The sequence below is a fragment of the Marmota monax genome, unplaced genomic scaffold (genome assembly GCF_021218885.2).
Source record: "Marmota monax isolate L192 unplaced genomic scaffold, Marmota_monax_Labrador192_F-V1.1 WCK01_AAM20220418_F8-fsc00149, whole genome shotgun sequence".
Classification (NCBI taxonomy): domain Eukaryota; kingdom Metazoa; phylum Chordata; class Mammalia; order Rodentia; family Sciuridae; genus Marmota; species Marmota monax.
Genome location: NW_026693170.1, coordinates 761,354 through 786,476, shown reverse-complemented (window position 1 = coordinate 786,476; position 25,123 = coordinate 761,354). Strand labels below are relative to the sequence as shown.

The following is a 25,123-nucleotide window of genomic DNA, read 5'->3' as shown; positions in this document are numbered from 1 at the left end:
ACCACAAGTTTGAGGCCAGCCTCAGACACTTAGGGAGACCCTGTCTCAAAATAAAAACATAAAAATGGCTGGGGATGTACCTCATTGGTAAAGTGCCCCTAGGCTAAATCACCAGCATCAAACCAACCAACCAACAAATAAACACACACACAAACATACACATACCGCACACACACACACACAAATGTTTAAGTATTTACTGAGCACATGTGGCATAAGTCAGTAAACAAAACAGACAAAATTTTCTGCTCTGAATTTCCCCATTCTGATAAAAGGCATCTACAAAACAGCTACAACTAAGCCAGGCACAGTGTGCTGGCCTGTGATCCAGCACTCTGGAGGCTGAAGCAGGAGGATGGCAAGTTCAAAGCCAGCCCCAGGAACTTGAGGAGGCCTTGAGCAACTTAGTGGGACACTGATTCAAAATAAAAAAAAAACAAGCTGGGTGTGGTGATGAACACCTGTAAAATCCCAGCAAGACCCTGTCTCAAAATTAAAAGGGCTGGGGATGTGGCTCAGTGGTAAAGCAACTCTAGGTTTAATCCCCACTACACCCCCAAAAAATAATAATAAATAGGGCTAAGGTTGTTGCTCGTGGTTAGGCACCCCTTGGTATAAAAAGAAAGAAAAAGAGAAAGGAGAAAGAGGAAGGAAGGAAGGAAGGGAGGGAGGGAGGGAAGGAGGGATGAAGGAAGGAGGTACCAGTCCCCTCCCCAACCCCACCCCAGAGCTGTGAAATGAACCAGAGCTCAGTGTATGCTAGCAAGTGCTGTACCACTGAGCACCTCCTCAGTCCATCAGCCAATAATGGTGAAATATTGACTGCTTTGCCCTAAGATTTAAAAAAGAAAAGAATTCCATTATTTCCACTTCTGATCAACATTGTATTGGAGGTGATAAATAGTGCAACAAGTCAAGAAAAATAAATAAAAGATGTAAAAATCAGGAAAAAGTAAAACTGTCTCTATTTATGCATGATGTGATTATTTAGATATTCCTAAGAAATTAACTAAACAAATTTAAAACTAACAGGCGAATTCAGCTAGGTTGCAGAAATCAAGGTTGATATACAAAAAAAAGTGTATATCACTCAGCAAAAGTGAGGTGCTAAGCAACTCAGTAAGACCCTGTCTCTATATAAAATACAAAATAGGGCTGGGGATGTGGCTCAGGGGTCGAGTGCCCCTGAGTTCAATCCTCAGTACAAAAAAAAAATACTTAGGAATAATTTTAATAAATAAGGTAAGATTCCTATACCAAAATCCACAAAATACATAGTAGACACATTAAAGAAGGTCTTAATCAATGGAGAGATGTACCATGTTCATAGATGGGAAAACTATTTTCCTTGATGCAACTCATAGTCCCGAGGGGTAGGCAGAAAATAAGCAATTAGCATGCCAAATAAGTAAATTGTAGAATTCCAGAGAGGGCATCTGACCTAGCCTGGATGTAGGATCGGCAAGGAGATATTTGAGATGAAATTTGAAGTGTTAGTAGGCACAGACCAAGTAGAGAGAGATCAGAGCCTTGCAGAAAGAATCTGTGGAATACAACTGAGTGTAGACAGGAACATAACCAATAAAATAAATTCCACTTATTTACCATCACAAGATGGTTTCTTGGATAACACACACACACAGGCAGCTGTGACAGCAGTTTTCTGAGATGCCCTAGAGTATATGGAGGTCTTTTGAAGCTAGAATGGTGTCTACTCCTCTCTTCCCACTCCTAATCCTGCCCAGAGGGAGGAATGGGTAATCTTGGCCTTCCCAGGTCACCCTGTTTCGTTTACCTCTAAACCCCTGATCCTGTGCACTGGGGAGCCATGGAGGATTCATGCGGAGAACAGAGAACTTATGTGTTGAGAAGGTCCTCTGCCATCCTGTGGAGGATGGTTATGGGAGGGAGGGACCAGAAACAGGAGCGGGCTGGTGACCCTGTCGGCAGCTATCCATTTCCCTCCACTCTTTCCCTATCCAAACCCTTATCATCTTTCACCTGGACATGGAAACCCGCCTGCTCAGTGGCCTCTTCATTTATTATTTCATCAAATATTTATTGAGTACAAATGATCCTGAACTTATGATGGGATTCCATCCCAACAAACCTGTCAGAAGTTGAAAATGCGATTAAAGGGCTGGGGCTGGGGCTCAGTGCCTAGCATGTGTGAGGCACTGGGTTCGATTCCCAGCAACACATAGAAATTTAAAAAAAAATTAATTAAAAAACGTGTTTAATATTGCCTGTGAACACCACAGCTCAGGCTCATGTACCTCAAAAATGCTCAGAACACAAATCAACACCCAGGTGGGCAAAATCATTTTACATAAAGCCTATTTATTTATTCATTCTTCATTCATCCATTCATTTTTCAGTATCGGAGACTGAATCCAGGTGCTCTACCACGGAGCCACATCTCCAGCCCTTTTTATTTTTGATTTTGAGACAGAACCTTGCACAGTTGCTGAGGCTGGGCTTGAATTTGTAATCCTCCTGCTTCAGCCCCCGCCGAGTCCCGGGATTACAGGAGTGTCCCACCACCATGCTGGCACAAAGTCTGTTTTAGTAATGAAGAGCTGAATATCTCAGGTACTCTGATGAGTAGCGTACCATAAGGGAGAAACAGGATGACCGTGTGGGTGCTCATCCTCCACACGCAGAGCTGAAAGCACCATCGTCACCTGGTGTTATGGGGAGCACTCAGTGGGGAGCACTTGCCTATTATGGGCAAGGCCCTGGGCTCAATCCATGGAACCAGAGACATGCTCACAAAAAGTCATATGTCAGACCATCTGAAGCTGGGGACCATCTGTATGCACTATGTCTCACATTTAGTTCTAGGCACTGAGGCTGTAGCACTAAGGACGCGGGGAAATGATCCTCGTCCCTGCCCCTGTGGCAGTGACACTCCTCAGAGCTGCAGGTAAAAAGGAAAACTGGATGTGATCCCTTGAAGAAAATCAATCAGATGAGGGGACGGATGATAAGAGAATAGGACAGTCAGCCACCGAGATGGCCCCAGAGACCCTCACAGCCCAGGGACGAGGTCTTCTCCCACTTACCACACAGCACAAGGGACTGGGGTGGCTTCCGAGGCGTGGTCTTAAAAGATGGCGTCCCCCTCCCTGTCCTGGGTCACATTCTCTATGGAAATCTAGCCACCGTGCTGCAAAGACCCTCCAGCAGCCTTGTGGAGGGGCCCCAGGAACCAAGGTCCCCCAGCCAATGGCCAGCGCCCACCTGCCAGCCACAGGTGAGCCTCCCTCGTGTGGATCCACTGGCCCGGCCAGAGTTCTGGATAACTGCAGCCTGAACACATATGAGAGTTTGAGCCAGAACCACCCTGTTTGGCCACTGAAGGAATCATCAGAAACTGTGCTTATAATTGGTTTAAGCTGCTAAATTTTGAGGATGTGATGTGAGTAGCAAGGAGGAATCAGCCATGACTCGAGGAGAGCTCCAGGCAGAGGAGACAAGTAACTGCGAAGGTCCTGGGGTTGGTTAGAGAAATGGCACAGAGGCCACCGTGACTGCAGCATAGAGAGTGATGAGGAGAGAGGAAGCCAGAGGGGGGATGGGGAGGGGAGATGACCTTACCAGGGTCTTGTGGACCTTCATGGGGACTTTCTGTTTTATTTTAACTGTGATGGAAGCCAGTGGGACATTGTGAGTTGAGGAGTCACCCTAGAAGCTTGTGCTGACTGATGAGTGGACCTCACTTAGCAGGTACAGGATGTTTTAAATGAGCATCTGCTTATGTGTCTCCCTACTTCAAACTGGGACCTCCCATTGCCCTCCATTGTCCCAGAACCTTGGTGACAAGGCCTGCTGGGCCAGGAGGCTCTTGAAATCTGCTCCTTCATCTCCTGCTGAGAAAGAGTAGGATTGTGTGGAGAGGGCAGATTGGGAGGTGTGGGGTTAAACCTGGGGATGGACGGGGAATGGACCGCGCATGTGCACTTGTGGAATGCTACACATTCAATGGGGTTGAGAACTAAAAATATTTGAGACTCATTTTTCACATTCTTGGCTAGTTAAAGGGTTTCTGTTGATGAGAAAAAAGAGGGAGGGAAATACGTTGAATGCCAGAAAGGGTCAGGGCAGAAAAACAAACCCTCCATATAGAGATCTTAACACGGCTGGCTGCATCCGCATCGGTGATTAGATGGTGGTTCTCAGGGGAATTATCTGGAAAGCTTTGAAAATACATCAAAGTGCCAGCACCGCTCCACGGCACCGTGGCCAGTATCTGTGGAGTAGAGGGGGTGGTAGGTGTTGGAGTTTTTGTTTTTACAATGAATATATTTTTGTCAAGAGCTGGCTAGGTGCTGGGCACTATGGCACACACTTGGAATCCCAGTGGCTGGGAAGGCTGAGATAGGAGGATCAAAACCAGCCTCAGCAACTTACTGAGAGACTAAGCAACTTAGTAAGACCCTGTTTCAAAATTTTAAAAAATAGCCAGGCACCGTGGCACACACCTGTAATCCCAGCAGCTCAGGAGGCTGAGGCAGGAGGATCATGAGTTCAAAGCCAGCCTCAGCAACTTAGAGTTGAGGCCCTAAGCAATTTAGAAAGACCCTGTCTCACAAAAGGGCTGGGGATGTGGCTCAGTGGTTAAGAGATCCTGGGTTCAATCCCTGGTTAAAAAAAAAAACAGACCTGGCTAGGTGGCAGTTCCTTTGGAGGCATTGTGGTCACAACAGCTAACCCAAGGAGTAAATAACCAGCTTCCTGGTCCCACATTTGAGAGGGGGAGGGGAATTACAAGTCTCTCTCTCTCTCTCTCTCTCTCTCTCTCTCTCTTTATTCCCAGGGTTTTCCTTTAAACTCAAGGCTTGCTCCTTAGGCACCCCCTAGCCACACTGAGGTCATATGCATCTTTATTTTATTGTTTGCAGTGATGGGGATACAGCCCAGGCCCTGGTGTGTGCCAGGCAGGTGCTCGGCCCCTGAGCTGTGCCCCTCTTCTGGGAACAGATGTATGTTCGACATTTCCATAAAGTTCTTGTGCATTCGTCACTAGGGTAAATCCTAGGCATGTTATAGTTTTTATTGGAATCTGATATTCTGTTGTATTTCTTAGTTGGTTATGACCGATAGAGATTTTTTGGGGGGGTACCTCGAATTGAACCCAGGGTGCCTAACCACTGAACACATTCCCAGCCCCAATTTTTATTTTTTATTTTGAGACAAGGCCTTGCTAAGTTGCTGAGGCTGGCTTTGAACTCGCCATCCTCCTGCGTCAGCCTCCTGAGCCACTGGGATTACAGGCGTGCACCACCGCGCCCAGCTATTTTTATTATTTTCATTTAATACTTTTGGACTGTGGTTGCAGCAGCAGTAACTAAAACTGTGGAAAGTGAAAAAGAAGATAAGAGGGGTAAATAATCGGCTTTGAATCCGTTTTTCTCTCTCATGAGATTCGGTAGTGGTTTGGCACTTAGGTGAGGAGCCCTTGAGAGGCTTCCCAGGACACCCCTTAGCTCTCCTGCCCTGGCTGGGAGAAGGCTGGTCAGAGGCTGGGTGAGAGGCCTGTGGGGGACAAGGGGGTGAGGAGATCCCCTTCAGGAGGTGACTCAGACCCTGCTCTTCCCGCCCCTGGGATGCCCTGGAGCAGGGCCCAAGGGGAGGCTGCCTCCCCTCCTCCCCTCCTCCCCTCCTCCCCTCCTCCCCTCCTCCCCTCCTCCCCTCCTCCCCTCCTCCCCTCCTCCCCTCCTCCCCTCCTCCCCTCCTCCCCTCCTCCCCTCCCCCCCCACCTGCGGCACCCCCTCCTCTTCCTGTGAGCCCTCCTGTCTGCTGGACTGTGACTCTGAGGACACTAAGGGGTGACTGTTGGGTCTCCTGTGAGGGTGACTCCCCAAACTTCATTCTCTGCAGCTGAGGCTCGAAGCCCGGCTGGTTTCTCAATGGGTTTTGGCAACTGGAAGGTAATAAAGACCCAGAAGCCATGGCCACCTGTGCAGGGCTCCTGTGGCTGGTTCCTCCTTCAACAGCTCAGGGTCTCAGGTCCCCCAGGACTTGGGGATTCTAGCAGCTTCTCACAGCCCTCCTGACCTCCCGCAGCGTCCCGTGGCTGCGCTCCACTCCCTCTGGGCCTCGCAGTTTCTGTTTTCCTGGTCAGATGCTGATTAAGCCAAGAGGAAAACAGGGGCAGCTCTGGGAGAAGGCAGGGAGGGCCTTGGTAAGGTGTCCCTGTCCCAGTAAGATGACCCTGGAGCCAGACTGTGTTTGAAGCCACTCAGAGGCTGCTGATCTACAGTGAGCTACTTAAGACTCCCTGTGCCTCGATCCCTTCATCAGTGAAATGGGGAACCTGCTGGCCCCTGGGTCATGGGACCATGAACATCACGCCCAAAGCACCATCCTCCGCGCTGGGCTGCCGCTAATGCTCCTCGTGATCCTGTGTGTGACGCCTTCAGATGGCTTTGGCTGCCTGTCCCAGATCTTCCTGGGTGGCCTCAGGAAAGGTGATTTCCCTCTCTGGTCTCCTCCTTTCGCCTGTGATATACCCAGAAGGGCAGGAGAGAACTCTCCCACAGCTTTCTGTGTTCATAATCTGCTCTTCTCTTAAGAGATTTCCATTCCTTCAACTGAGGACTCTATTGTTTTATTTCATCCTGAAGAAGGTGTCGGAAGCACCCTTGGTCCAGATGCTGATGGTGCCAGGAAGCCCCCACTGCCCCAGGTGGGCCCCTCGTTCCCGCAGGGAACCCTGCACCCTCTCAGCATCCTTCTCCTCCCCGGGGCTGGCTTCTCTGCCTCCTCCTTTGGGCTTCCAGAATTCCCAACTCGCTCAGCAGCAGAAAGTCTGGAACCCGAGGGTCGGGGGAGATAAGGCCCACAAGCACACCATCCCGCGCTCACGGCTCCCAGGTCCCCGTGTACCAGCTCTGACCGTGTTCCCTAAAGGTGGAGGGTCTGGGGCAGACAAGGTGGGGCACCAGTAGTCCTGTCTGCTTGGGAGGCTGAGGCAGGAGGAAGGATGGTCTAGCCAGGCATTTGGCACCAGCCTGGACAATGGGGACACCAACTTTAAAAAAAAAGTGGCCATTCGGATGTCACAGATGAAACCATCCAAAAGAGTCAGAAAAATCATCTTGAAACAAAGAAAAAATAGTCTTGGGGAGGTCATCGCTGACTACCATCTCTATGCAGAAGAGAAAGTACATGGTGTCAGGACTGGAGAGGTGGCTTGGTGGAGAGCGCTTCCCTGGCCCACACAGGGCTCCATTCCCAACACCAAAACAGGGCGGTCTCGGGACTCTGACAGTGGGCACAAGCTGGAAGTCACTGGGGGCTGGCCTACAGAGGGCGTGAAAGTGAAGACAAAGGCCAAGTTGGAGGGACCAGACCACAGGATCACCCTTACTGACACCATCTGCCAGTCGGAGGTCCCCAAGAGCTCTGTGAGGTTCACTGATTCTATAGGACGTATAAAACTCACTGAAACTGCTACCATTGTCCCTCAGCATCCGTGGGGGGCTGTCCCAGGACCAGACAGGAATATTAGAGATGGGGCCCATCCTGTGGCCCCCAGGGGCCTTCCAGAATGGGGGGCTCTGGGAGGGCTGGAATTTAATATTTTGGGGGTGATGGTGAGTCCAGAGACACTTTCCCACTAAGCCACATCCCCAGCCCTTTTTATTTTTTGAGACAAGGTCTCAGTGAGTTGCTGAGGCTGGCCTTGAACTTGTGATCCTCCTGTCTTAGCCTCCTAAGGCAGCTGGGATTACAGGTGGGCATCACCACGCCCAGCTTTATTTAGCTTTTTTTTCCTCCTTTTTTTGGGAGGGTAGGGTCCTGTCACTTATCCACTGAGCCACATCTCCAGATCTTTGTAAGATTTTGAGATGGGGTCTCTGCCACCCCCGACTAGCGCAGGCAGCTGAACTTCAGGTGGCTCGTGTGAATTTCCAGGGACACCAAATAAAACACAGACACACACTTTACCTTTAAACCAAGCTTCAGGACGGCTCCTCTGCTCTCGGCCTCAAGATCTCCAAATGGGAGAGCAAAGAAAGTCTCGAGAGGCTGGCGAGAGACAGCACGCTCCGAAGTGGGCTTTTATTGGGGGACTCTCCTCGTAGAAAGTTCCATTCAAAAAAGGTCAGGAGGGGCAGGGTTACCGGGACAGGTGAGTGTCCCAAGGGCTGCCGGACGGCACGCCTGTGCCTGAAGACGGGTTCTCTACCTCCAGGACTGGGGCAATGTCCAGGTCACTAGAGAGTGAGGGTCAGAGCCTCTCTGCTCAGGGGAAGGAGAATCATTCAGCGAGGCCGCCTCCCACAGGTCTCAACTAAGTGGCTTAGGGCTTCACTCTAAATTGCTCAAGCTGGCCTTGAACTTGTGATCCTCCTGCCTCAGCCTCCTGAATAGCTGGGATTACAGTCATGCACCATTGCACCTAGCTTTGACTTTTTTTTTTTTAAGTTGTCAATGGACTTTATTTATTTGTATGTGGTGCTGAGAATCAAACCCATGCCTCACACATGCTAGGCAAATGTTCTACCACTGAGCCACAACCCCAGTCTGCACCTAGCTTTAACTTTTAAGAGCCACATAAATTCAGGAAAGGGCACCAATCATGGCATAGAGCTTGATGAATGTTTAAAAGGTCACACCCATCACCAGTCCCCAGATGGAGAAACAAACATGAGGTGTGCTCTGGGATCCCCTGGAGCCTGCTTGAGCCCCTCCTTGGCCTCTAATACTACAGTTCTGCTTGTGCATGAGCTTCCCGTGGCCGTGGTAATGAATGAGCACCCGTAGTGACTTCTGTTAACACACATCTATTCTTTTACAGAGGTCCGAGGTCTACAGGTCAGAAGTGTAAAATCAGGCATCAGGATTGGGGTCCTTCTGGGAGCTCTAAGGAAGAGTTCATTCCTGGCCTTTGTCAGCTTCCAGAGGCATCTGCAGCCTGTGGCTGGTGGCCCCTCATGGTATCGCTCCATCCTGGGATGCACATCTGCTGTCACATCTTCTACAGAAACCTAAGTAGAGCCAGGCGTCATGGCGCAGGCCTGTGATCCCAGCAACTCGAGAAGCTGAGGTAGGAGGCCGGCGAGTTTGAGGCCATCTCAGCAACTTAGTGAGGCCTTGTCTCAAATAAAAAGGATAAATAAAAAGGGCTGGGAATGTGGCTCAGTGGCTACGTTCCCTGGATTCAACCCCTGGTACAAAAAAGAAAAAAGAAAAACAGAGGGAAAACAAGAAGAGGATTAGAGGTAATGGCAGGAGATGCGACAAGGAAGGAAGGGGCCACAAGCCAAGCGCTGCAGATGGACCCTAAAAGGCAAATGAACAAACGCTTCCCTTGGCCCCCCAGAAGGAACTCAACCAGCACAGTCTTCTGAACACCCTCGGATCTCTAGGAATATAGTAGAACACGCGTACATTGTTTTAAGCTACTAAGTTTATGGTAATTAAATAAGAATAAATTAAATAAGAATAAATGGGGCCTGGGCTGTAGCTCAGTGGTAGAGCGCTTGCCTAGCATGTGTGAGGCACTGGGTTCGATTCTCAGCACCACAAGTAAATAAATAAAGGTCCACTAACAACTAAATAAAGTATTAAAAGAAAAAGATTGTGTCTATCTACAACTAAAAAAAATATTTAAAAAAAAATGAATAAATGGGGTTGGGGGCTGGGGCTGGGGCTCAGCGGTAGAGCGCTCGCCCAGCACGTTCGAGGCCCTGGGTTCGACTCTCAGCACCACACTAAAATAAATAAATAAATAAAATAAAGGTATTATATCCATCTACAATTGAAAAATAAATATTAAAAAAAAGAATACATGGGGCGGGGGGCTGTGGCTTAATGGTGGAGCACTTGCCCAGCACGTGGGTTCGATCCTCAGCAACACATATAAATAAATAAAAGGTCCATTGACAACTAAAAAATATTTTGGGAGAAAGAATACATGACCAATGTAACTCTACATCATATACAACCTAATTGGAACCAGTTATACTTATTCTATGTATGTTTAATATGTCAAAATACACCCTACTGTTATGTATATCTAGAAACGACAACAAACAATACAAGGACCCAATTGCAGTTAGCAAGCTTGACAATAAGTACTGTTGCCAGGAGGGAGAAGGGTTAGAGAGGACAGTCAATGTCGGTTCTGTTGTAATGGTTCTGACCACCGGGAGGTCAAGGGCCCTGGGCGTCACAGCTGTGTTGCAGTGTGGTGGTCAAATTCATTCAGAATAGAAATCCAGAGCCCGGCCTAGTGGCACACACATGTAATCCCAGTTACTCAGGAGGCTGAGGCAGGATTGCAAGTTCAAGGCCAGCCTGGGCAATTTAGCAAGACCAGGTCTAAAAAAACAAGACAAGACACCCAGAGAAACCCCAAAAGGTCTGGGGATGTGGCTCGGTGGTCAAGACCCCTGGGTTCCATCTCCAAGACCCGCCTCCCTTGACCCCCCAAAAATTCAGCGCCTCCTCGACCTGCCACACTGCAAGTGCTCTATAGCCACACATGGCTGGTGCCAACTGCATGGGACAACACAGAGGACACTTGCATCACCTTGGGACATTCCAGTGGACAGCACCAGTGGAGAGGCTGCAGTACAGAGGATGAGTTGTTTTTTTTTTAATATCTATTTTTTTAGCTTTAGGTGGACACAATATCTTTATTTTATTTTTATGTGGTGCTGAGGATCGAACCCAGTGCCCCACACATGCCAGGCGAGTGTGCTACTACTTGAGCCACATCCCCAGCCCCGAGGATGAGGTCTTTAAAATCACATGGGCAGCTGGTAAGTAGGGGAAAGTGAACAGGCAGAGACAGATTGTCTAAAAATGACAGGCTCCGAGACTACTGCAGCAACCACTAGAAGAAAATTTATAAAATGTGGAAATGCTTTTGCCTCTTCAGTGGGTAACTGGAGACCCAGCGGAACGGGGCTGGGTGGGAGCTGCGACTAAATTGTGCACCATCCACCCCACCCTGCCTGCCTGTTCACAAATTGAAGCCCCAACCTAACCCCCCAGGCAGTGTGTGGGTAGAGGCTGCAGGAGGTAATGTGGGGTAGATCCCGATCCATGAGGATGTCTTTATAACACATGCCAAAAAGTTATTTGGATTTTTTTTTTGTACCAGGGATTGAACCCTGGGGTGCTTAAAACTGAGTTACACCCCCATCCCCTTTTATTTATTTATTTTAAATTTTCCTTACTTGTAGATGGACACAATACCTTTATTTTACTTATTTATATGTGGTGCCAGGGATGGAACCCGATGCCTCACATATGCTAGGCAAGCGCTCTGCCACTGAGCCATAACCCTGGTCACCCTTTTATTTGTTTATTTTCTTACTTGCATAGGATTTATTTTGGCATAAATCTTTCAAACAGAATCTTCCCAGTCCATAGAAGAAATGGGATAAACTGGAACGTTTCCCACATTTCTCACATTCCCAGAGCTTCTCTCCTGAGTATTTTGGTATATGAGAAGGAAAATGGAACATCAAACATTCAGGGGGTTTGTTTTCCAGTGTGAGTGAAATGGCTTTGAAGACAACTGGGAAAATGGGATAATTTACCATATTTTTCACATTTAAAGGGTTTTTCAGTCAGACGTGGTGGTGTACACCTGTAGTCCCAGAGACTTGGGAGGCTGAGGCTGGAGGATCATAAGTTTGAGGCCACCCTCAGCACCTTAGTAAGACCCTAAGAAACTCAGTAAGTCCCTGTATCCAAATAAAAAATAAAAAGGACTGGGGATGTGGCTCAGTGGTAGAGCACCACCAGATTAAATCCCCAGGACAAAAAAAGAGAGAAAATTCAGCAGTGTGAGCCTTTGCTTGTCTTTTTTTTTTTTTTTAATAAAGTTTTATTTTTTTAAATGTACAGTTGATTGGACCTGTTCATGCATCTTCACCAGCAGCTGGGGCATCTCCACCCTTGGTATTTCTGGTATAAATTACTTGAGCTCTATGCTTTGAAACCAGTTTGATAAGTCCTTTACTGAGGAGCTCCTGAAGGGCTGCCCTGGCCAGGGAACCTCGAATCTTCAGTCTCTCAGAGACCACAGCTGGGGTAATAAGCTTATAGTTGGGAACTTCCTTACAGAGTTTGTCATAAGTAGCTTTGTCAAACAAGACTAGATTGTTGAGCTTGTCCTGAACTTTGCCTTTGGACCACTTCTTCTTTTTGGCTTTGCCCCCAGATTTGTTCACTGGGTCCTTGTCTTTCTTAGCCGAATTTCCGGCGTCTTTCTTCTTCTTGTCATCCTTGGGCGGCATCGCTAAGCTTGGAGAGCAACAGCCACTGGAGCCTCGTCAAGATGTCGGACAAAAAAAAAAAAAGCTTTTGCTTGTCTTTGAAGTTGACAAATAACAGAGGACATGGGGCCTGGGAAACCCCCCCCCCCTTATTTTTTGAAAGTGGATCTCACTTAAGTTGTTGAGGGACTCGCTAAGTTGCTGAGGCTGGCTTTGAACTTGGGATCCTGTCTCAGCCTCCTGAGCTGCTGGGATTACAGGTGTGTGTGCTACTGCGCTGGCCAAAGAGTGATTTCTCTCTGCCTCTGTCCCCTCACTGCATGCACCTAGGCAGAGCCAGCTGAGAACACAGAAGGGGGCCATCTACAAGCTGGGCAAAGATCCACCTTCATATTGGACTTCCAGCACCTAGAACTTTGAGAGAATTAGTGTCTGTTGTTTAAGCCACCCAGGCCATGGCAATTTGTCACCGGGCTGCAGTGGAACAGCACCCCAGGGCAGGGGTTCTTGCAAAGGCCTAGCCTCTGTTTGCAGCCTCACTCCCTGATCCCCAAATCCTCCTCTGCCTCCAGGTGCTCTCAAGTGAAACTCTCGGGGTGTGTGTACCTGCTTCATGGTGTAGGCCAGGACCAGGCAGGGTGGCAAGGCATCTGCAAGGACAGGCCCCTTCCATGAGCGGGCGCCTGCCCGGAGTTTGCGCCTCAGCACTTCATCTCTGGCCTGGCAGTGACCGTGGACTACTCCACGAGCAATGGAGCACATGGGGTCTCCCACTCCGTGGTGGTTTGTGCCAGTGTGGCGCGGCCACGGGAACCCAGGTGACTGGCCAAACGTGTCAGATAGTTGTGCTAAACTTCTGGTTGTTTTGTTGTTTGGGGGCTGAGGATCAAACCCAGGGCCCAGTGCCTCTGAGGCAAGCACTTTACCACAGAACCACACCCCAAGCCTGTGGCAGCACAGATGAGGTAGTCAGCAGATTTTCTGTAAACGTTACCCTTCAGAATGTGAGTGAGCCTCATCCAATCAGTTGAAGGTCTTAGTAGGAAGAATGGCCCACCCTGCCAGTCCTGACTCACCAGCCTCCAAAGTGCAACACAAACCTTTCCCCCTCCCTCTCTCCGGTGGAGTCACCTCCCCATAAACCTGCTGTGCATTGACTTGCATTTAACACACCTCATCCACTGAACAACACCCTCCAGCCCAGCTCCTTTAAATGTGCCCAGAACACTGACATCAGCCTGTAGCTGAGCACCCATCAGCTAACTCAAAGCCTATTTAAATAACAAGATCTTGACCATCTCAAGTCATCTCAGGGCTGACTGGGAGCTACAGCTGCTGCTTCCTCACAATCCAAGAGTCTTCACAGCACCTGTCACTAGCCTGGGATGAGACCAAAGATCCAGACTCAAAGTGCAGTTCTACTGAATGCATATCCGTTCTGACCATCGTAACACCAAAGAATCCTAAGTCGAACCATTGTAAGTGGGGTAGAAGCACAGATACAGATCACACCCATCTCCCTCCTCCTGATCCTGGCTCGCTGGAGACCCTCACTGATTCATCGGATATGTAGGAGTGCTTGCCTGGCACTCAGGAGGCCTGGGTCTCCTCTCCAGCACCCAAACAAAACCAACACAACAGGGCTAGGTGTGGCTCAGTGGCAGAGCACAGCCTGAGGTCCTGGGTGTGATCCCAACATTGTAAACCAAAGGCAGGCTCCACTGCAGCCTCCACCCACCTCTTTTCATTTCCAGGACAAGGGAAAGTCTGAGCAGCACAGAGACAAGACCCACAGGCTTTTTAAAATAACTGCATCCTTTAATGGCAGTAATACAATTATTGGATTAAGAGACCACAGGAGAAAAGGCAGGTGAGGTTTCTGGAAGACAGATACGGAGTACAAAAGGGGGCAGGATAAAGTCATGCGATGATCATTGTAAAAATACAGTACATTATATACATATTTGCACCATCGACTTTCAACTCTGAGATAGTATTTACACTTTTGTTACAATCCTGGTTAGAGAACAATCTTTCTTTAAAAGCTCGGCCTGTCGGCCAGTGGAAGTTCCGGGTGAATTTACAGCCCAGGAGGGTCTTAGGCTGCATATTCCAAGAGGAGGGTTCCAGCTTCTATTTCATCCACAGATTTCGGTTTTAAAAAGCATTTACTTTTTCTTTACAAAAGAAAATTCTCAAAGGAGGAAAAAAAAAAAACACAAAAACCAAAAAATACTGCCACACTGTCTGCATCCTTACTTCTCCCACACACACCTGGCCACAGCCCTGTCTTCGTGGCCAACACTGGTAGCTGAAGACAAATCTCATTAATGATTGTTTTAAAAAACAAAACAGAAAGACAAAAGGATGGAACCAACCAACCTGACCGCAGGGCGGGGGCCCAACAGGCCCCACGGTCTCTCCCACACTGGCTAATGGCCCCAAATTAGCAATTCATTTTTCACTTTTGGGGTGGTGGTATGGGATGGGACCTGCCTGCCTCCCGCTCTAGGGCTGGGTGACTGGGCCTCATTAACAGCAGGGCAGCTGTGGTGGTGGCACCAGGAGTCAAGATGAGCGGGAGCCACAGCCACCAGACCTCCTGCAATCTCGGAGTGAGCCTGACAGGCAGGACCTGCAGGTCTGCCATTCCCTGAGCCAGCCTCCCTAGCCATGCTCAGGGTGGGCACCCTAGGTTCTGAGGACAGGACAGGCCAGGGCAGGGCAGCTGGGGGAAGAGGCCAGTGCAGACGTCTTTGCTGTCCCGGCTCAGCCGGATGCCTTGGTCCCCCCACAGTGGGGTCCTGGTCCCTCTCATGGACAGGGCCCAGCGCACCCCTTTCCACCCCAGCTATAGCCTCCTGCCCTTCCCTCAGGCCCTCTTTGGGAAGTGCCCATAAATCCAACACTGTGTGACAGCCTCTGAAGGAGCACTTCTGTCAGCTTGGGAGAGGAAAATCAAATACACCAGCACCTCATCCTACAGGTAACACAGCTTGAGGAGGAGCGAAGAGAGCAGAGACACAAACACTTAGCCAAAGAGCCACCCCAGGACTCCCTCACTGGGAGCCTGGCAGAGCGGCCATACCACGGATCCTTGAGCTGTCTCCAAGGGGCAGGGCTGGCAGTGCAGGCACACTGGGTGCTGTGGCTTCTGAGGATCAGGGCAGACCCTGGTTAGGGGGACAGGCAGGTAATACTGACAGAAAAGACACTCCAAGGGGGGCTTCCTCCTGGGGGCAGCTCTTTGGTGGGTACTGCCCCCCACCAGCCCCTGCTGCCTCCAGGTCCGTCTCTTCCCCTGGAGTTTCCTGCACAGACTGGAGGGTCTAGATTTTCAGAATTTTGGACGGAGGGTGAAGAGGGGACCCCGAGTATGAATTCAGAGAGACAGGAGTGGGCCACAGCCAGGACACTCAGGGTGCCACCGAGACCCCTTCTCTCCTTGGTGCTTTTCGTCCTCTCCTGAGGCGGGCTGTCTCGGGATGCAGGCTGGAGGGACACGGCAGCCAGTGCTGGGACTTTGGAGGCACCCCGACCTGTCTGCTCACAGGCCCGGTTCCACTCTTCTTGCCCAGGAGTGTGGTGTGTGTGGCTTTCAGTGCCTTCTAGACACCTCCGGTGCCCTCTGTCCTGGGGAGCATCAAGCTTTCCCCAGGAGACCCACTGGCCCCCCTGCAGCAGACAGCCCCTGCCTCCGAGACCCAGCCCCGTGGGGCACAGGCCCGGCACACTGCCAGCTGCTCCCCTTGTGAGCCAGTGTCCTTAGGGGAGCCCAGGAGCCCTGCAGCACTGACCAGAACTGAAGATGGTTATATACAATTTATGTCTCAAAGAAGGTACTACATTAGAAAAAAAAGGAAAAAGAAAAAATAAAAAACACCCAGATCCCACCCCCATCCCAACTCCGGCTGCTGCCCTTAAATATCACCCCAAGGAGGGTGAAGTGGAGGGAACACTGGCTCCAGCTTAACACTACTGGCAGAAGGGGGAGGCAGTGGGGTCGAAGCCTTTAAAAACATCTTTCAGGGACCCTGCGTCCTGCTCACCCTCACGGGCTGGGCTGTTACCAGCAAATGGACTTCCCGAGCCTGTCTTGGGGGCCGGCTTCACAGTCCCAAAGAGGGTAGGCACGGGTAGGTTGTGCACCCCGGGCTGAGGTGGGGTGCCCTCTGGTGGTGGGGTGACCGTGGCGGTGGCGGGGGCCGAGGCGGCCTTGGGCCGGGGCCGGTTGTAGCTGTTGTATCTGTCCGTGGCTGCGGCAGCCCCATCTGCACCGGCTTTCCCCATTTCCGGCTGCTCCAGGGCAGACTTGCGGACAAATGGGGGCTCCTTAGCCTTGGAGGCTGCACTCTTGCCGTTGCCCTCGGGGCCCTTGGGCTGGGCACCTGCGTCAGTGGCCGGCTCTGCGAGTTTGCCACCCGCGTTGGGAGTCCTCGGGTCATAGAGGCTGATGCCACTCAGCACACTGCTCTGGCCGCTGCCGCTGCCCTGGCCCAACCCGCCAGCTGCCAGTACGCGGGGATCATACGGAGCTGTGGCGGGTGGGGAGGACTCCCCACTGGGACTGCCGGCAGGAGAGGGCGCTTCTGCAGGGCTGAGCTTGGCAGCACGGGAGGGGGCTGCAGAATCTGCTGTTTTCTGCAGTCGGGGGTCGCTGGGAGCCTTCCGCACCCTGGGGTCACTGGGCTTGTCACTCGGGCTGGGGGCTGTCGAAGGGCCAGTAGCATTGACAGTCTTGAGAATTCGAGAGAGGAGTTCAAAGTCGGGCAGGTTAGAGCCAGACGTGCTGGGGTCCGTGGAGGTGCCTGAGCGCTGCCGGGCATTGGGGGGCCCTGCAGGGGTAGAACGGTGCAGCCTGGGGTCCAGGGCAGGCATGGACTGCAGGGCAGCGGGCACAGGGGGCACCACGTCCTGCTTGGGGATGGGCAGAGGGATCAGGTCCTCAGGGTTCCAAAGCACAGTGCGGGCAAAGCTGGGCTTGCTCAGGGTCACGTCCTTCTTGATGTGGCTGAACTGCTGCAGCTGCGATCGTGGGTCCCGCAGTGGGTGCCCGGGGAGGGGGTCCAGGGGAATGTTCACAGCCTTCTCCCGCAGGGCTCGCTCCCCTTCCTCTTCTTCGGTAGCAGTTGGCCCGGACCCCTTGGAGCTACTGGGGCCGGCTGGGCTGGAATGAAGGCTGCCTTCGGGCTTGGAGGTGGGCAGGGAGCGAGCCAGACGAGGATCAGAGGGCCCCGAGTCCCCTGTGCCTGACCCACCAGAAGCCTCGGCATGGCGAGAGAGTCTGGGGTCCCGGCTAAGGCGGGGGTCAGCCAACCGGCCTCCTGAGGAGTGTCCCTTCTGGAGGCGGGGGTCCCCCAGCCCACTGCTGCTCAGTTCCCCAACTGAAGCCTGGGGTCGGCTGGATGTCTGCTGCCTCAGGGTCTTGAGGATGGAGGTGACACTGCTCCCACCCTCGTCCTCATCACTCGAGTACCAGTTTCCAGTGTCACCTGAGAAAGAACAGAGGAGCAGGGAGGTGTGAGTGACCACCACATCCACCACCAGCCCTATGGACCCCGACACCCCCCTGGGTGAATGGCGCTCTGCTCTTGGCTCTCAGGAACGCCTCAGCATCTCCCGAGACCTCGTGCATGGCTGCCAAGGAGACCCAGGGAGCCTAGGGAGCCGGGTGCAGAGCGAGAGGCCTGTAGGTTGGTGCTCACGTCTGGGCAGCTGTCCTCCCGTCTACCACGTTCTAAGTGACCTGTCTCATTTAGATGACTCACCAACCACCCAGGAGGTCGACTGACATGCCCACTGGACAGACGAGAACATGGAGGCTCGGTGCCATTTAATTGGGGTCAGGGATGGGATTGAGCTGGGACTCCTGGCCCAGGGCTCTGCTGCCTCCTCCCCATCCTCCAGGCTGGTTCGGCATCGTGGTCACCGGGCTCTGGGCACCTATCTCTGGAGGCCCTGACAGCAGCCATCACTGACTCTGGGCCGAGGCACTGGCACTTGCCCTCGGTCCCTTCACACCTGACCTGACCCAGGGGAGGGCGGTCTAACCAACCACTGAAACTGGCGCAAGCAAAACCTAGGCAGGGACACCTGCACCCCAGGGCAGGAGCTGCCACTCCCTTCCCCTCCTCCTGCCGTCCCTGTGGTTCCCAGGCTCCTGTCTTGGGGGCTTGTGGCCTCTGGCTTCAGGTCCCAGACACCACTTGTCCACTCACCCCGAGGTGGATGCAACCTGGCGCCCACGTAGCGCCCATGACTGTAATTGTTATCAGTTTACTGCAACAACCTGCTGTCCCCCAGGCTCCCCAGAAGCCTGCTCTGGGGACAGGCGAGAGCCCTCCTAAAGCCTGATCTGGAGAGGTGCAGGTGGTCAGCCCTGCCGCCACTGCCTCGCCAGGGACCAGCCCCCCTCCCCCCTCCTGGGGACCAAGTCTCTCAGGAACCCCAAGACACAGTGGGGCTGCCCTGACCTCCAGCTGGCTCAGGCACATGCACCAGCCCGGCCTGGCTTCTTAGCCTCGGCAAGGGTCCTCCCTGGCTGCAGTCTCCTTCCTGGTAGGAAACCCGACCTAGAGGTCCCCACCTCTCCCCTGCACAGTGGCCCGGGGGCCAAGCCCCTGCCCTGGGGACACCTGCCTTCCTCATTCTCCCGGTCCTGCTTGCTGCTCTCAGCCAGCCTCCTTGCTCTCTCCTCCTCCTCCTGCTGCTTCTGCTGGATCCTCAGGTACAGGGCCCGCTGGGCCGAGGGCAGGAAGTCGGGGACACCGGCGCCCGGCTTCGGCCGACCTGGGGGCCCTCCCTCAGAGAAGCTGTCAGGCTCCAGAGGGTGCTCGGGGAAGAGGGGCTCCCCAGGCTGCCCCGGCAGCTCTTCGTAGTGCCCGTAGTCCTCTGTGGCAGGGAAGAACCGAGGGTTCATGTTGGGAAGGTCCTGGAGGTGCCAACTCCACCCCTGCCCTTCACTGGAAAAGCCAATTCCTGATGGTGATGGGTGAGGATGTCCAGCCCATCCCTTTCCTGCCTGGCCCAGGCCTGGTGCTCACGGGGAGCCAAACAGTGGGTTACGGGGCAGCCTGGCGGGGCATCCCATCCGCAAGGCAGCTGGGAAGGATGAAGCTCACAAAAGGGGTCTGGTCATGCGCGGAAATGCTGGTGGATGACAACAGGATGGACACTGCAGGTGTGCTGGTGAGACGTGGGTGGGGTTTGAAAAGAGAGACAGCAGCAGTCCCCAGGAGAGACGGGGCACCCTCCCACGTGCTCTGGCTAGTCATAGTTATCTGCAATGAGCACTGGTCTCTGGTTCTTTGTGATAATAAAGAAAACAGCTCACAGCATGAGCCCCATCACGTTCACCAACAGAGAAACCAGGAAAGGAAGAGAATGAACTGCACCAGTGTGCCACCTGCCAGCCTGGAAGTCTAGGGGTGCTTCTTCCTCCCACTTCTCCTCACAGGCCCCTGGCCTTGCAAGAAGGGCAGGGTGGGCGGTTTCTCTCAAGGCTGGGGTGTCAGCCTTCCCTCCCTCACCATGTGGAGCCCAGAGCTGCAGAGAGGGGCAGGCTGCAGCCCACTCGCCACTCCCAGGGAGGGAGTGGGCAGTCCACACGAGCAGTGGGGGTGCAGGAGGGCACCAAAGACCCAGGACTGTCTACCTTGTCCCTCCACATGGGACAGGACCACCTCTACCTTCATGGGTCTAGTGAACATTGGAAACATGGCCGGTGCTACCCAGAAAGTGGAACTATAGTTTATCTTAAATTAACAGGATTACAGACTACGAAATTGGTAAGTATTTCATACACAAAAGTATATGAAGCAAAAAATGACAGGCCATGCCTGCTGCTGGGACCTGAGCGTGGCTGTGTGAATGACGGGAGCCTGCTCTAGTGCACACCCACCAGGAGCTGGGGACACTCAAGGGAACAAGATAGTCGAGGCCCCGCCACAGACCAGAGCTGGGAGTGAATGATGGCTGCGCAACTCTGAGTACAGCAGAAAGCACCCACTGTGTGCTCGCCAAGGTGGTCTGTGGCCTGGACTGCGTAGGAGAAAGGCATGCTGCTCGAGAGGCCTGCTGCCAACAGGCCTTTAGAGTTCCTAGCAGGGCACCGAAGCTCTCAGGGACCATGAGCCCCATGACCTCAAAGCCTGCTTCCCACTCATCTTTCTGAAGGCCCTGCTCCTTGGCCAACACCCACACTCGAGGCTCACATTTCCATCTCCAGACTGGAAACCGCCATGATGCCCCTCCAGCCACTCCCTCAAAACTACTGTGTGGCTGATGAACAGGCATCTACTGTTTTCTGCCGCCAAGACAAGGTGCTGCTGCCACCCGCCTCAGCTCCAGGAGGCCTGGCCGCATCAGGTGGTGGCCCTGACCCAGCTCCCCATCGTCCACACTGCTCCTGCTCCATGCTTACAGGGGTCACCCTGGCCCTAAAGCACCATGTCTAAACCCTGAAGCCTGACCCTGCTGCTCTTGGCCAACTCTCACCACCACCTGTTCCACAGTGGTGTGGCAGGTTTCCCGTTCCCACCCATCATCCTTGTTTAGCCCCCACCCTTCACAGCAAGTCCACTCCTGCCAGGGCTCAGTCCCACATGTTGGGAGGCCTCTTTCACCCTTCCTCTGCAGGTGCACTGTGGCCACGGCACCTGCTGTGCTTCGATGCAGACCTTACTCCTGTCTCAGTCACTTCAATTCTCAGTGACTGAGAATTGGCCTTTAATGTCTGTCCCTACCTTGCCCTGCCCCAACACTGCCCATATTATCTTCTAAGAGTGGCTAAGGCTGAAATGAGCTGAATCACTTATTTATAAGCTATCTCCTTCCCTCCAGAGAAATGCGCTAGGCAAAGACTGCAGCTACCCGCTCGGGGCCCTGAGGCCAGGAGCCAATCTCCTTCCCTTTTCTGGGGGCTGAGCACACATCTCCCGGCCAGCAGAGTACATCATCTTGTCCTGACTGGCTGTCAGACACTGGGGTTGTTACCAACACAAAGAGAAGACAGAAGGAAGGAAAATGGCCAGTCATGGAGACAGGACAAACGGAGTCACAGGGTCGACACTGACAGCTCCAAGCCCAGAACTACCTGGAGAGAGGAGCTCCAACCAGGGTACCTGACTTATCTCTGACACACTGATAATAAACATAATATTCCTTTTGGTCTCAATAAGATAATAAGTCCCTTGTCACTGAAAATATTCAACCATCGATGGAACAGAGGTAAGAGTTGGAGTCCTGATTTCAAAAAGATGCACACCAAGGAAGAAAAAAGTCACACCTTCCGACTCCATTCAGCCAGCCCAGCACCCCAGGGATCCCTGCAGGAGTGTGCGTACCTGTGTCTCCAAGCAGCCCGGGCTCTATCTCCATGCCTTCCTGCTGCTGGTAGAAGTTTTCATAGAAGTTCTGGGCTGGTGGGATGGGGGGCATCATTCCAGAATGAGGGGAGTCTCCAGGACCATATGGCATCATCGGGGGACCTCCAGGACCCATGGGTGGGCCAGGGTTCATGCCAGGGCCCATCGGCATATCCGGGTGCATGTCCGGGTGCATGTCGGGGTGCATGTCCGGGTGCATGTCGGGGTGCATGTCAGGATGCATGGGGCCCCCCATTGGCCCTGAGGGCCCCATGTTGGGACCAGGACCCATTGGCCCTGGGGGTCCTCCAGGTCCAGGAAACCTAGGAGAAAACAGTTACTATGAAAGCAGCTGCTGAGGAAAGGAGGTGGCACCCTACCCCCAAAAGATGTGGAGGGCTCAGGGGACCCCAACAGGTTCCAGGGCAAGACCTTGCCCATGCACCCGGTTCCTGTGGGCTGATGTGGGCGGGCACTCACCTCACGCCCAGCTTCTCAGCTAGCTGTCCTGTGGGCCGCACCACAATCTCAAATAAGGAAGGGATCTTCTTGTTGTACATGTCCTGCTGCTGCTGCAGCTGCTGCGGGGACAGTGGCTCGTGCACTGGCATGGGCATCTGAGGGGGCCCGGGAGGGGGTGGAGGGGGTGGGGGAGGGGGAGGGGGTCCACCCTGCATGGGCCTGCCATTGGGAGAGGTTGGGGCCTGGGGACCAGGGGGCCGGGGCGGGGTGGGCAGGAGGCCCACGCCAGGGGGCGGTTTGGGCAGCGGGTTGATGCCCTGCTTCTTCAGCTCCTCCACTTCTTTCTCATCCTCGGCACCAGCTTCTGCGTCGTCAGCCAGCATCTGTAGGTGAGAGGGAACCAGGGAGTAAAGGTCAGAGAAGGCTCGGGCAGTCAGGCGGATCAGACCTCCCCACCTTGAGAGCTCAATTTTGAAAGGAAAATCTAAAGCAGAGCATGGGTTCCGTGACTATGGTTCCTTTTTTTCCAACCCAGGGACACTCTACCACTGAGGCACAGCCCCTTTTATTTTTTGTTTAGAGACAAGGTCGCACTAAGTTGTCAGGGCCTTGCTAATCTGCTGAGGCCCTAATTCTTATGATGGATGGATACCATACATCAGTGCGTTCTTTCTCTCTTTCTTCTTCTTTATTTTTTGCAGTGCTGGGACTGAATCCAGGGCCTCATACATAGTAGGAAGAGGTATCCACCCAGCCCTGGGGGAGCCTTATTAACCCTCAACACCCGGGGCTCCTCTGTTTACTACTGCAGCACCATGAGTTCCCTCAGTGCACTCCCGACAAGGTCTGGTGCCAAGCTATTCCTGTGCTGACTCCTGGTGTGCCCATCCTGCCAACCCCATGAAGGCAAGACCGTCTCCTGCCCTGCTGCACCACCCGCGCATGCCACTGGCCCTGATATAGGAGAGATGCAGGTGAGGTGTCAAAACATGTGGACATCTGGCCAGGCGTGGTGGCGATCGCCTATAATCCCAGGGGCTTAGGAGACTGAGGCAAGAGGATCGAGAGTTTCAAGCCAGTCTCAGCAATTTAGCAAGGCGCTAAGTAACTCAGCAAGACCCTGTCTCTAAATAAAATATAAAAAGGGCTGGGGATGGGGCTCAGTGGTCGAGTTGCCCCTGAGTTCAATCCCTAGAACCAAAAAAAAAAAAAAAAAATTGTGGACATATGGACTGGGCCAGAATATCTCAACAACTATGTGCAGAAGAATAAACATGGTAGCCTGAACACCCTCAAAACACCACCCACCAACCCTATACCATCCTCTGTGTACCGGCAGAACAAACTTCAGGGCTACTAACATGGGCACAATGCCTTCAGGAAAAAGATAAAAGTAAAGGTTTTACCTCATTAAACAGGAACAAACCTGACCTCTGCTTCCGCTCCCCGCCCCCCCAGGCCTTCCCCGTCTGGTCTGCCTCCCTGGCTCCCACCATGATGCCTTGTTCCCTCTTCGGCTCTTCTTTTTGTACTAAGGATTGAACCCAGGGGTGCCAAACCACTGAGCCCCAGCCCCAGCCTGTTTTTTATTTATTTCTTAAAGTATTCCTTTTAGCTGTAGATGGACATTATTCTCTTACTCATTTATTTTTATGTGATGCTGAGGGACGAACCCAGCGCCTCACACGCGTTAGGCAAGTGTTCGCCACTGAGCCACAACCTCGGCCCCTTTATTTTTTTTATTTTAAGACAGGATCTCACTAACTTTCTTAGGGCCTCCCTAAGTTGCTGAGGCTGGCTTTGAACTTGTGATCCTCCTTCTTCAGCCTCCCAAGCCACCAGGATTACAGCCGTGCACCACCACACTCGGCTCATCCCCTCTTGGTTAACACCATTTTCTCTGGCAACACCTGGCACCTGCTCTCATTTCCAGGTTTCTTCAGACATCAGCTCTCCCAGAGGCCTCCCAACACCCACAAAATAGGCTCGCTCTTCTGAATCTGCAGAACATGCTGCCAATCTCTGTACCACTGAGCACGCGTGAAAACAGGGCGACATCCCCTTCTCCACAAGTTGCCAGCTCCAGGGACAAGAGCCTTTGGGAAGGGTGAGCACAATGCTCACACGCAGCAGGCACCTGTGTCACTCCTGGATGGCTAATCGGACAGAGGCTCTAACAACTTCCTCTGTGAGAGGGTCCCCAGTGTCCAGAGAGAAAGGCCTCCTGCTCCTTGGGACCCAGCTGCACTCTACACAGAGGAGTCTCGACTGGGCCCAGTACTCAGGGCCTCTGCCTCCTCTCTAGGCTGTTGACATTAAGCCTTCCAGGACTCAGCCCCAGACAAGGCCTCCCTCACCTCGCACAGGCCCCTAACATCGGGAAAAGAGGCCAGCTCAAGATACAGACGTAAGGGGCTGTGGCTGTGGCTCAGTGGTGGAGCGCTGGCCTAGCACGTGTAAGGCACTGGGTTCAATCCTCACCACCAGATAAAAATAAATAAATAGAATTTTGTATACATCAACAACTAAAAATATTAAAAAAAGATACAGACAGGCTCTGCATTTAAGCCTAGACACAGACTATAAAGGACACAAGAGAACACAACCAGAAGGGTCAGACCCAAACTAACCATTAGTCCTTCTAGCACAGACACTGAGCTGAGGTACATCTAACCCTGAACACTCCCAGTAGCAGGACCAGTGCTCACAGGCACACCTCAGCAGACACAACCACCAAACACCCTGCTCTCAGAAAAGCCTTTCACACCAAGACTGATGTTCAGCGAACCAAAGGGATTCCAAAAGTCAAAGTTACCTTTTCAGCACAAAAATGGGAGTCATATCTGTACAATGCAAAGATATATGGACCAAGTCGGGTGCTGTTGCGCACACCTGTAATTCCAGTGGCTTGGGAGGCTGAGGCAGAAGATTGCCAGTTCAAAGCCAGCCTCAGCAAAAGTGAGGTGCCAAGCAACTCAGTGAGATCCTGACGCTAAATAAAATACAAAATAGGGCTGGGGATATGGCTCAGTGGTCGAATTCCCCTGAGTT

At 52.5% G+C, this 25,123-nt stretch overlaps 2 protein-coding genes across 8 annotated transcripts in view; both read right to left on the bottom strand.

Moving 5' to 3' along the window:
- Positions 1 to 11,832: 11,832 nt before the first annotated feature.
- On the bottom strand, positions 11,833 to 12,300 carry LOC124100291 (small ribosomal subunit protein eS25-like). Its single transcript, XM_046455780.2, has one exon. It carries the CDS (start codon positions 12,264 to 12,266, stop codon positions 11,889 to 11,891), a length of 378 nt encoding a protein of 125 aa, XP_046311736.1. The 5' UTR covers positions 12,267 to 12,300; the 3' UTR covers positions 11,833 to 11,888.
- A 1,742-nt stretch (positions 12,301 to 14,042) lies between these two features.
- Positions 14,043 to 25,123, bottom strand: part of Zc3h4 (zinc finger CCCH-type containing 4) — a 39,507-nt gene continuing 28,426 nt past the window's right edge. For 6 of the 7 annotated variants that reach the window (XM_046455638.2, XM_046455639.2, XM_046455641.2 and 3 more), the window contains 4 exons: positions 22,091 to 22,455; positions 21,590 to 21,933; positions 18,885 to 19,136; positions 14,043 to 17,737 (listed from right to left, as the gene is read on the bottom strand). In XM_046455638.2, the coding sequence (XP_046311594.1) occupies positions 16,221 to 17,737; positions 18,885 to 19,136; positions 21,590 to 21,933; positions 22,091 to 22,455 (2,478 nt within the window). In that variant the 3' untranslated portion in view covers positions 14,043 to 16,220. The remainder of the gene's footprint in view (positions 17,738 to 18,884; positions 19,137 to 21,589; positions 21,934 to 22,090; positions 22,456 to 25,123) is intronic. The other variant, XM_046455644.2, reaches the window with a different exon arrangement.

Bases quoted from the DNA above. Each gene is read 5' to 3' on its own strand.
- LOC124100291 (XM_046455780.2), bottom strand. From the start codon at position 12,266: ATGCCGCCCAAGGATGACAAGAAGAAGAAAGACGCCGGAAATTCGGCT.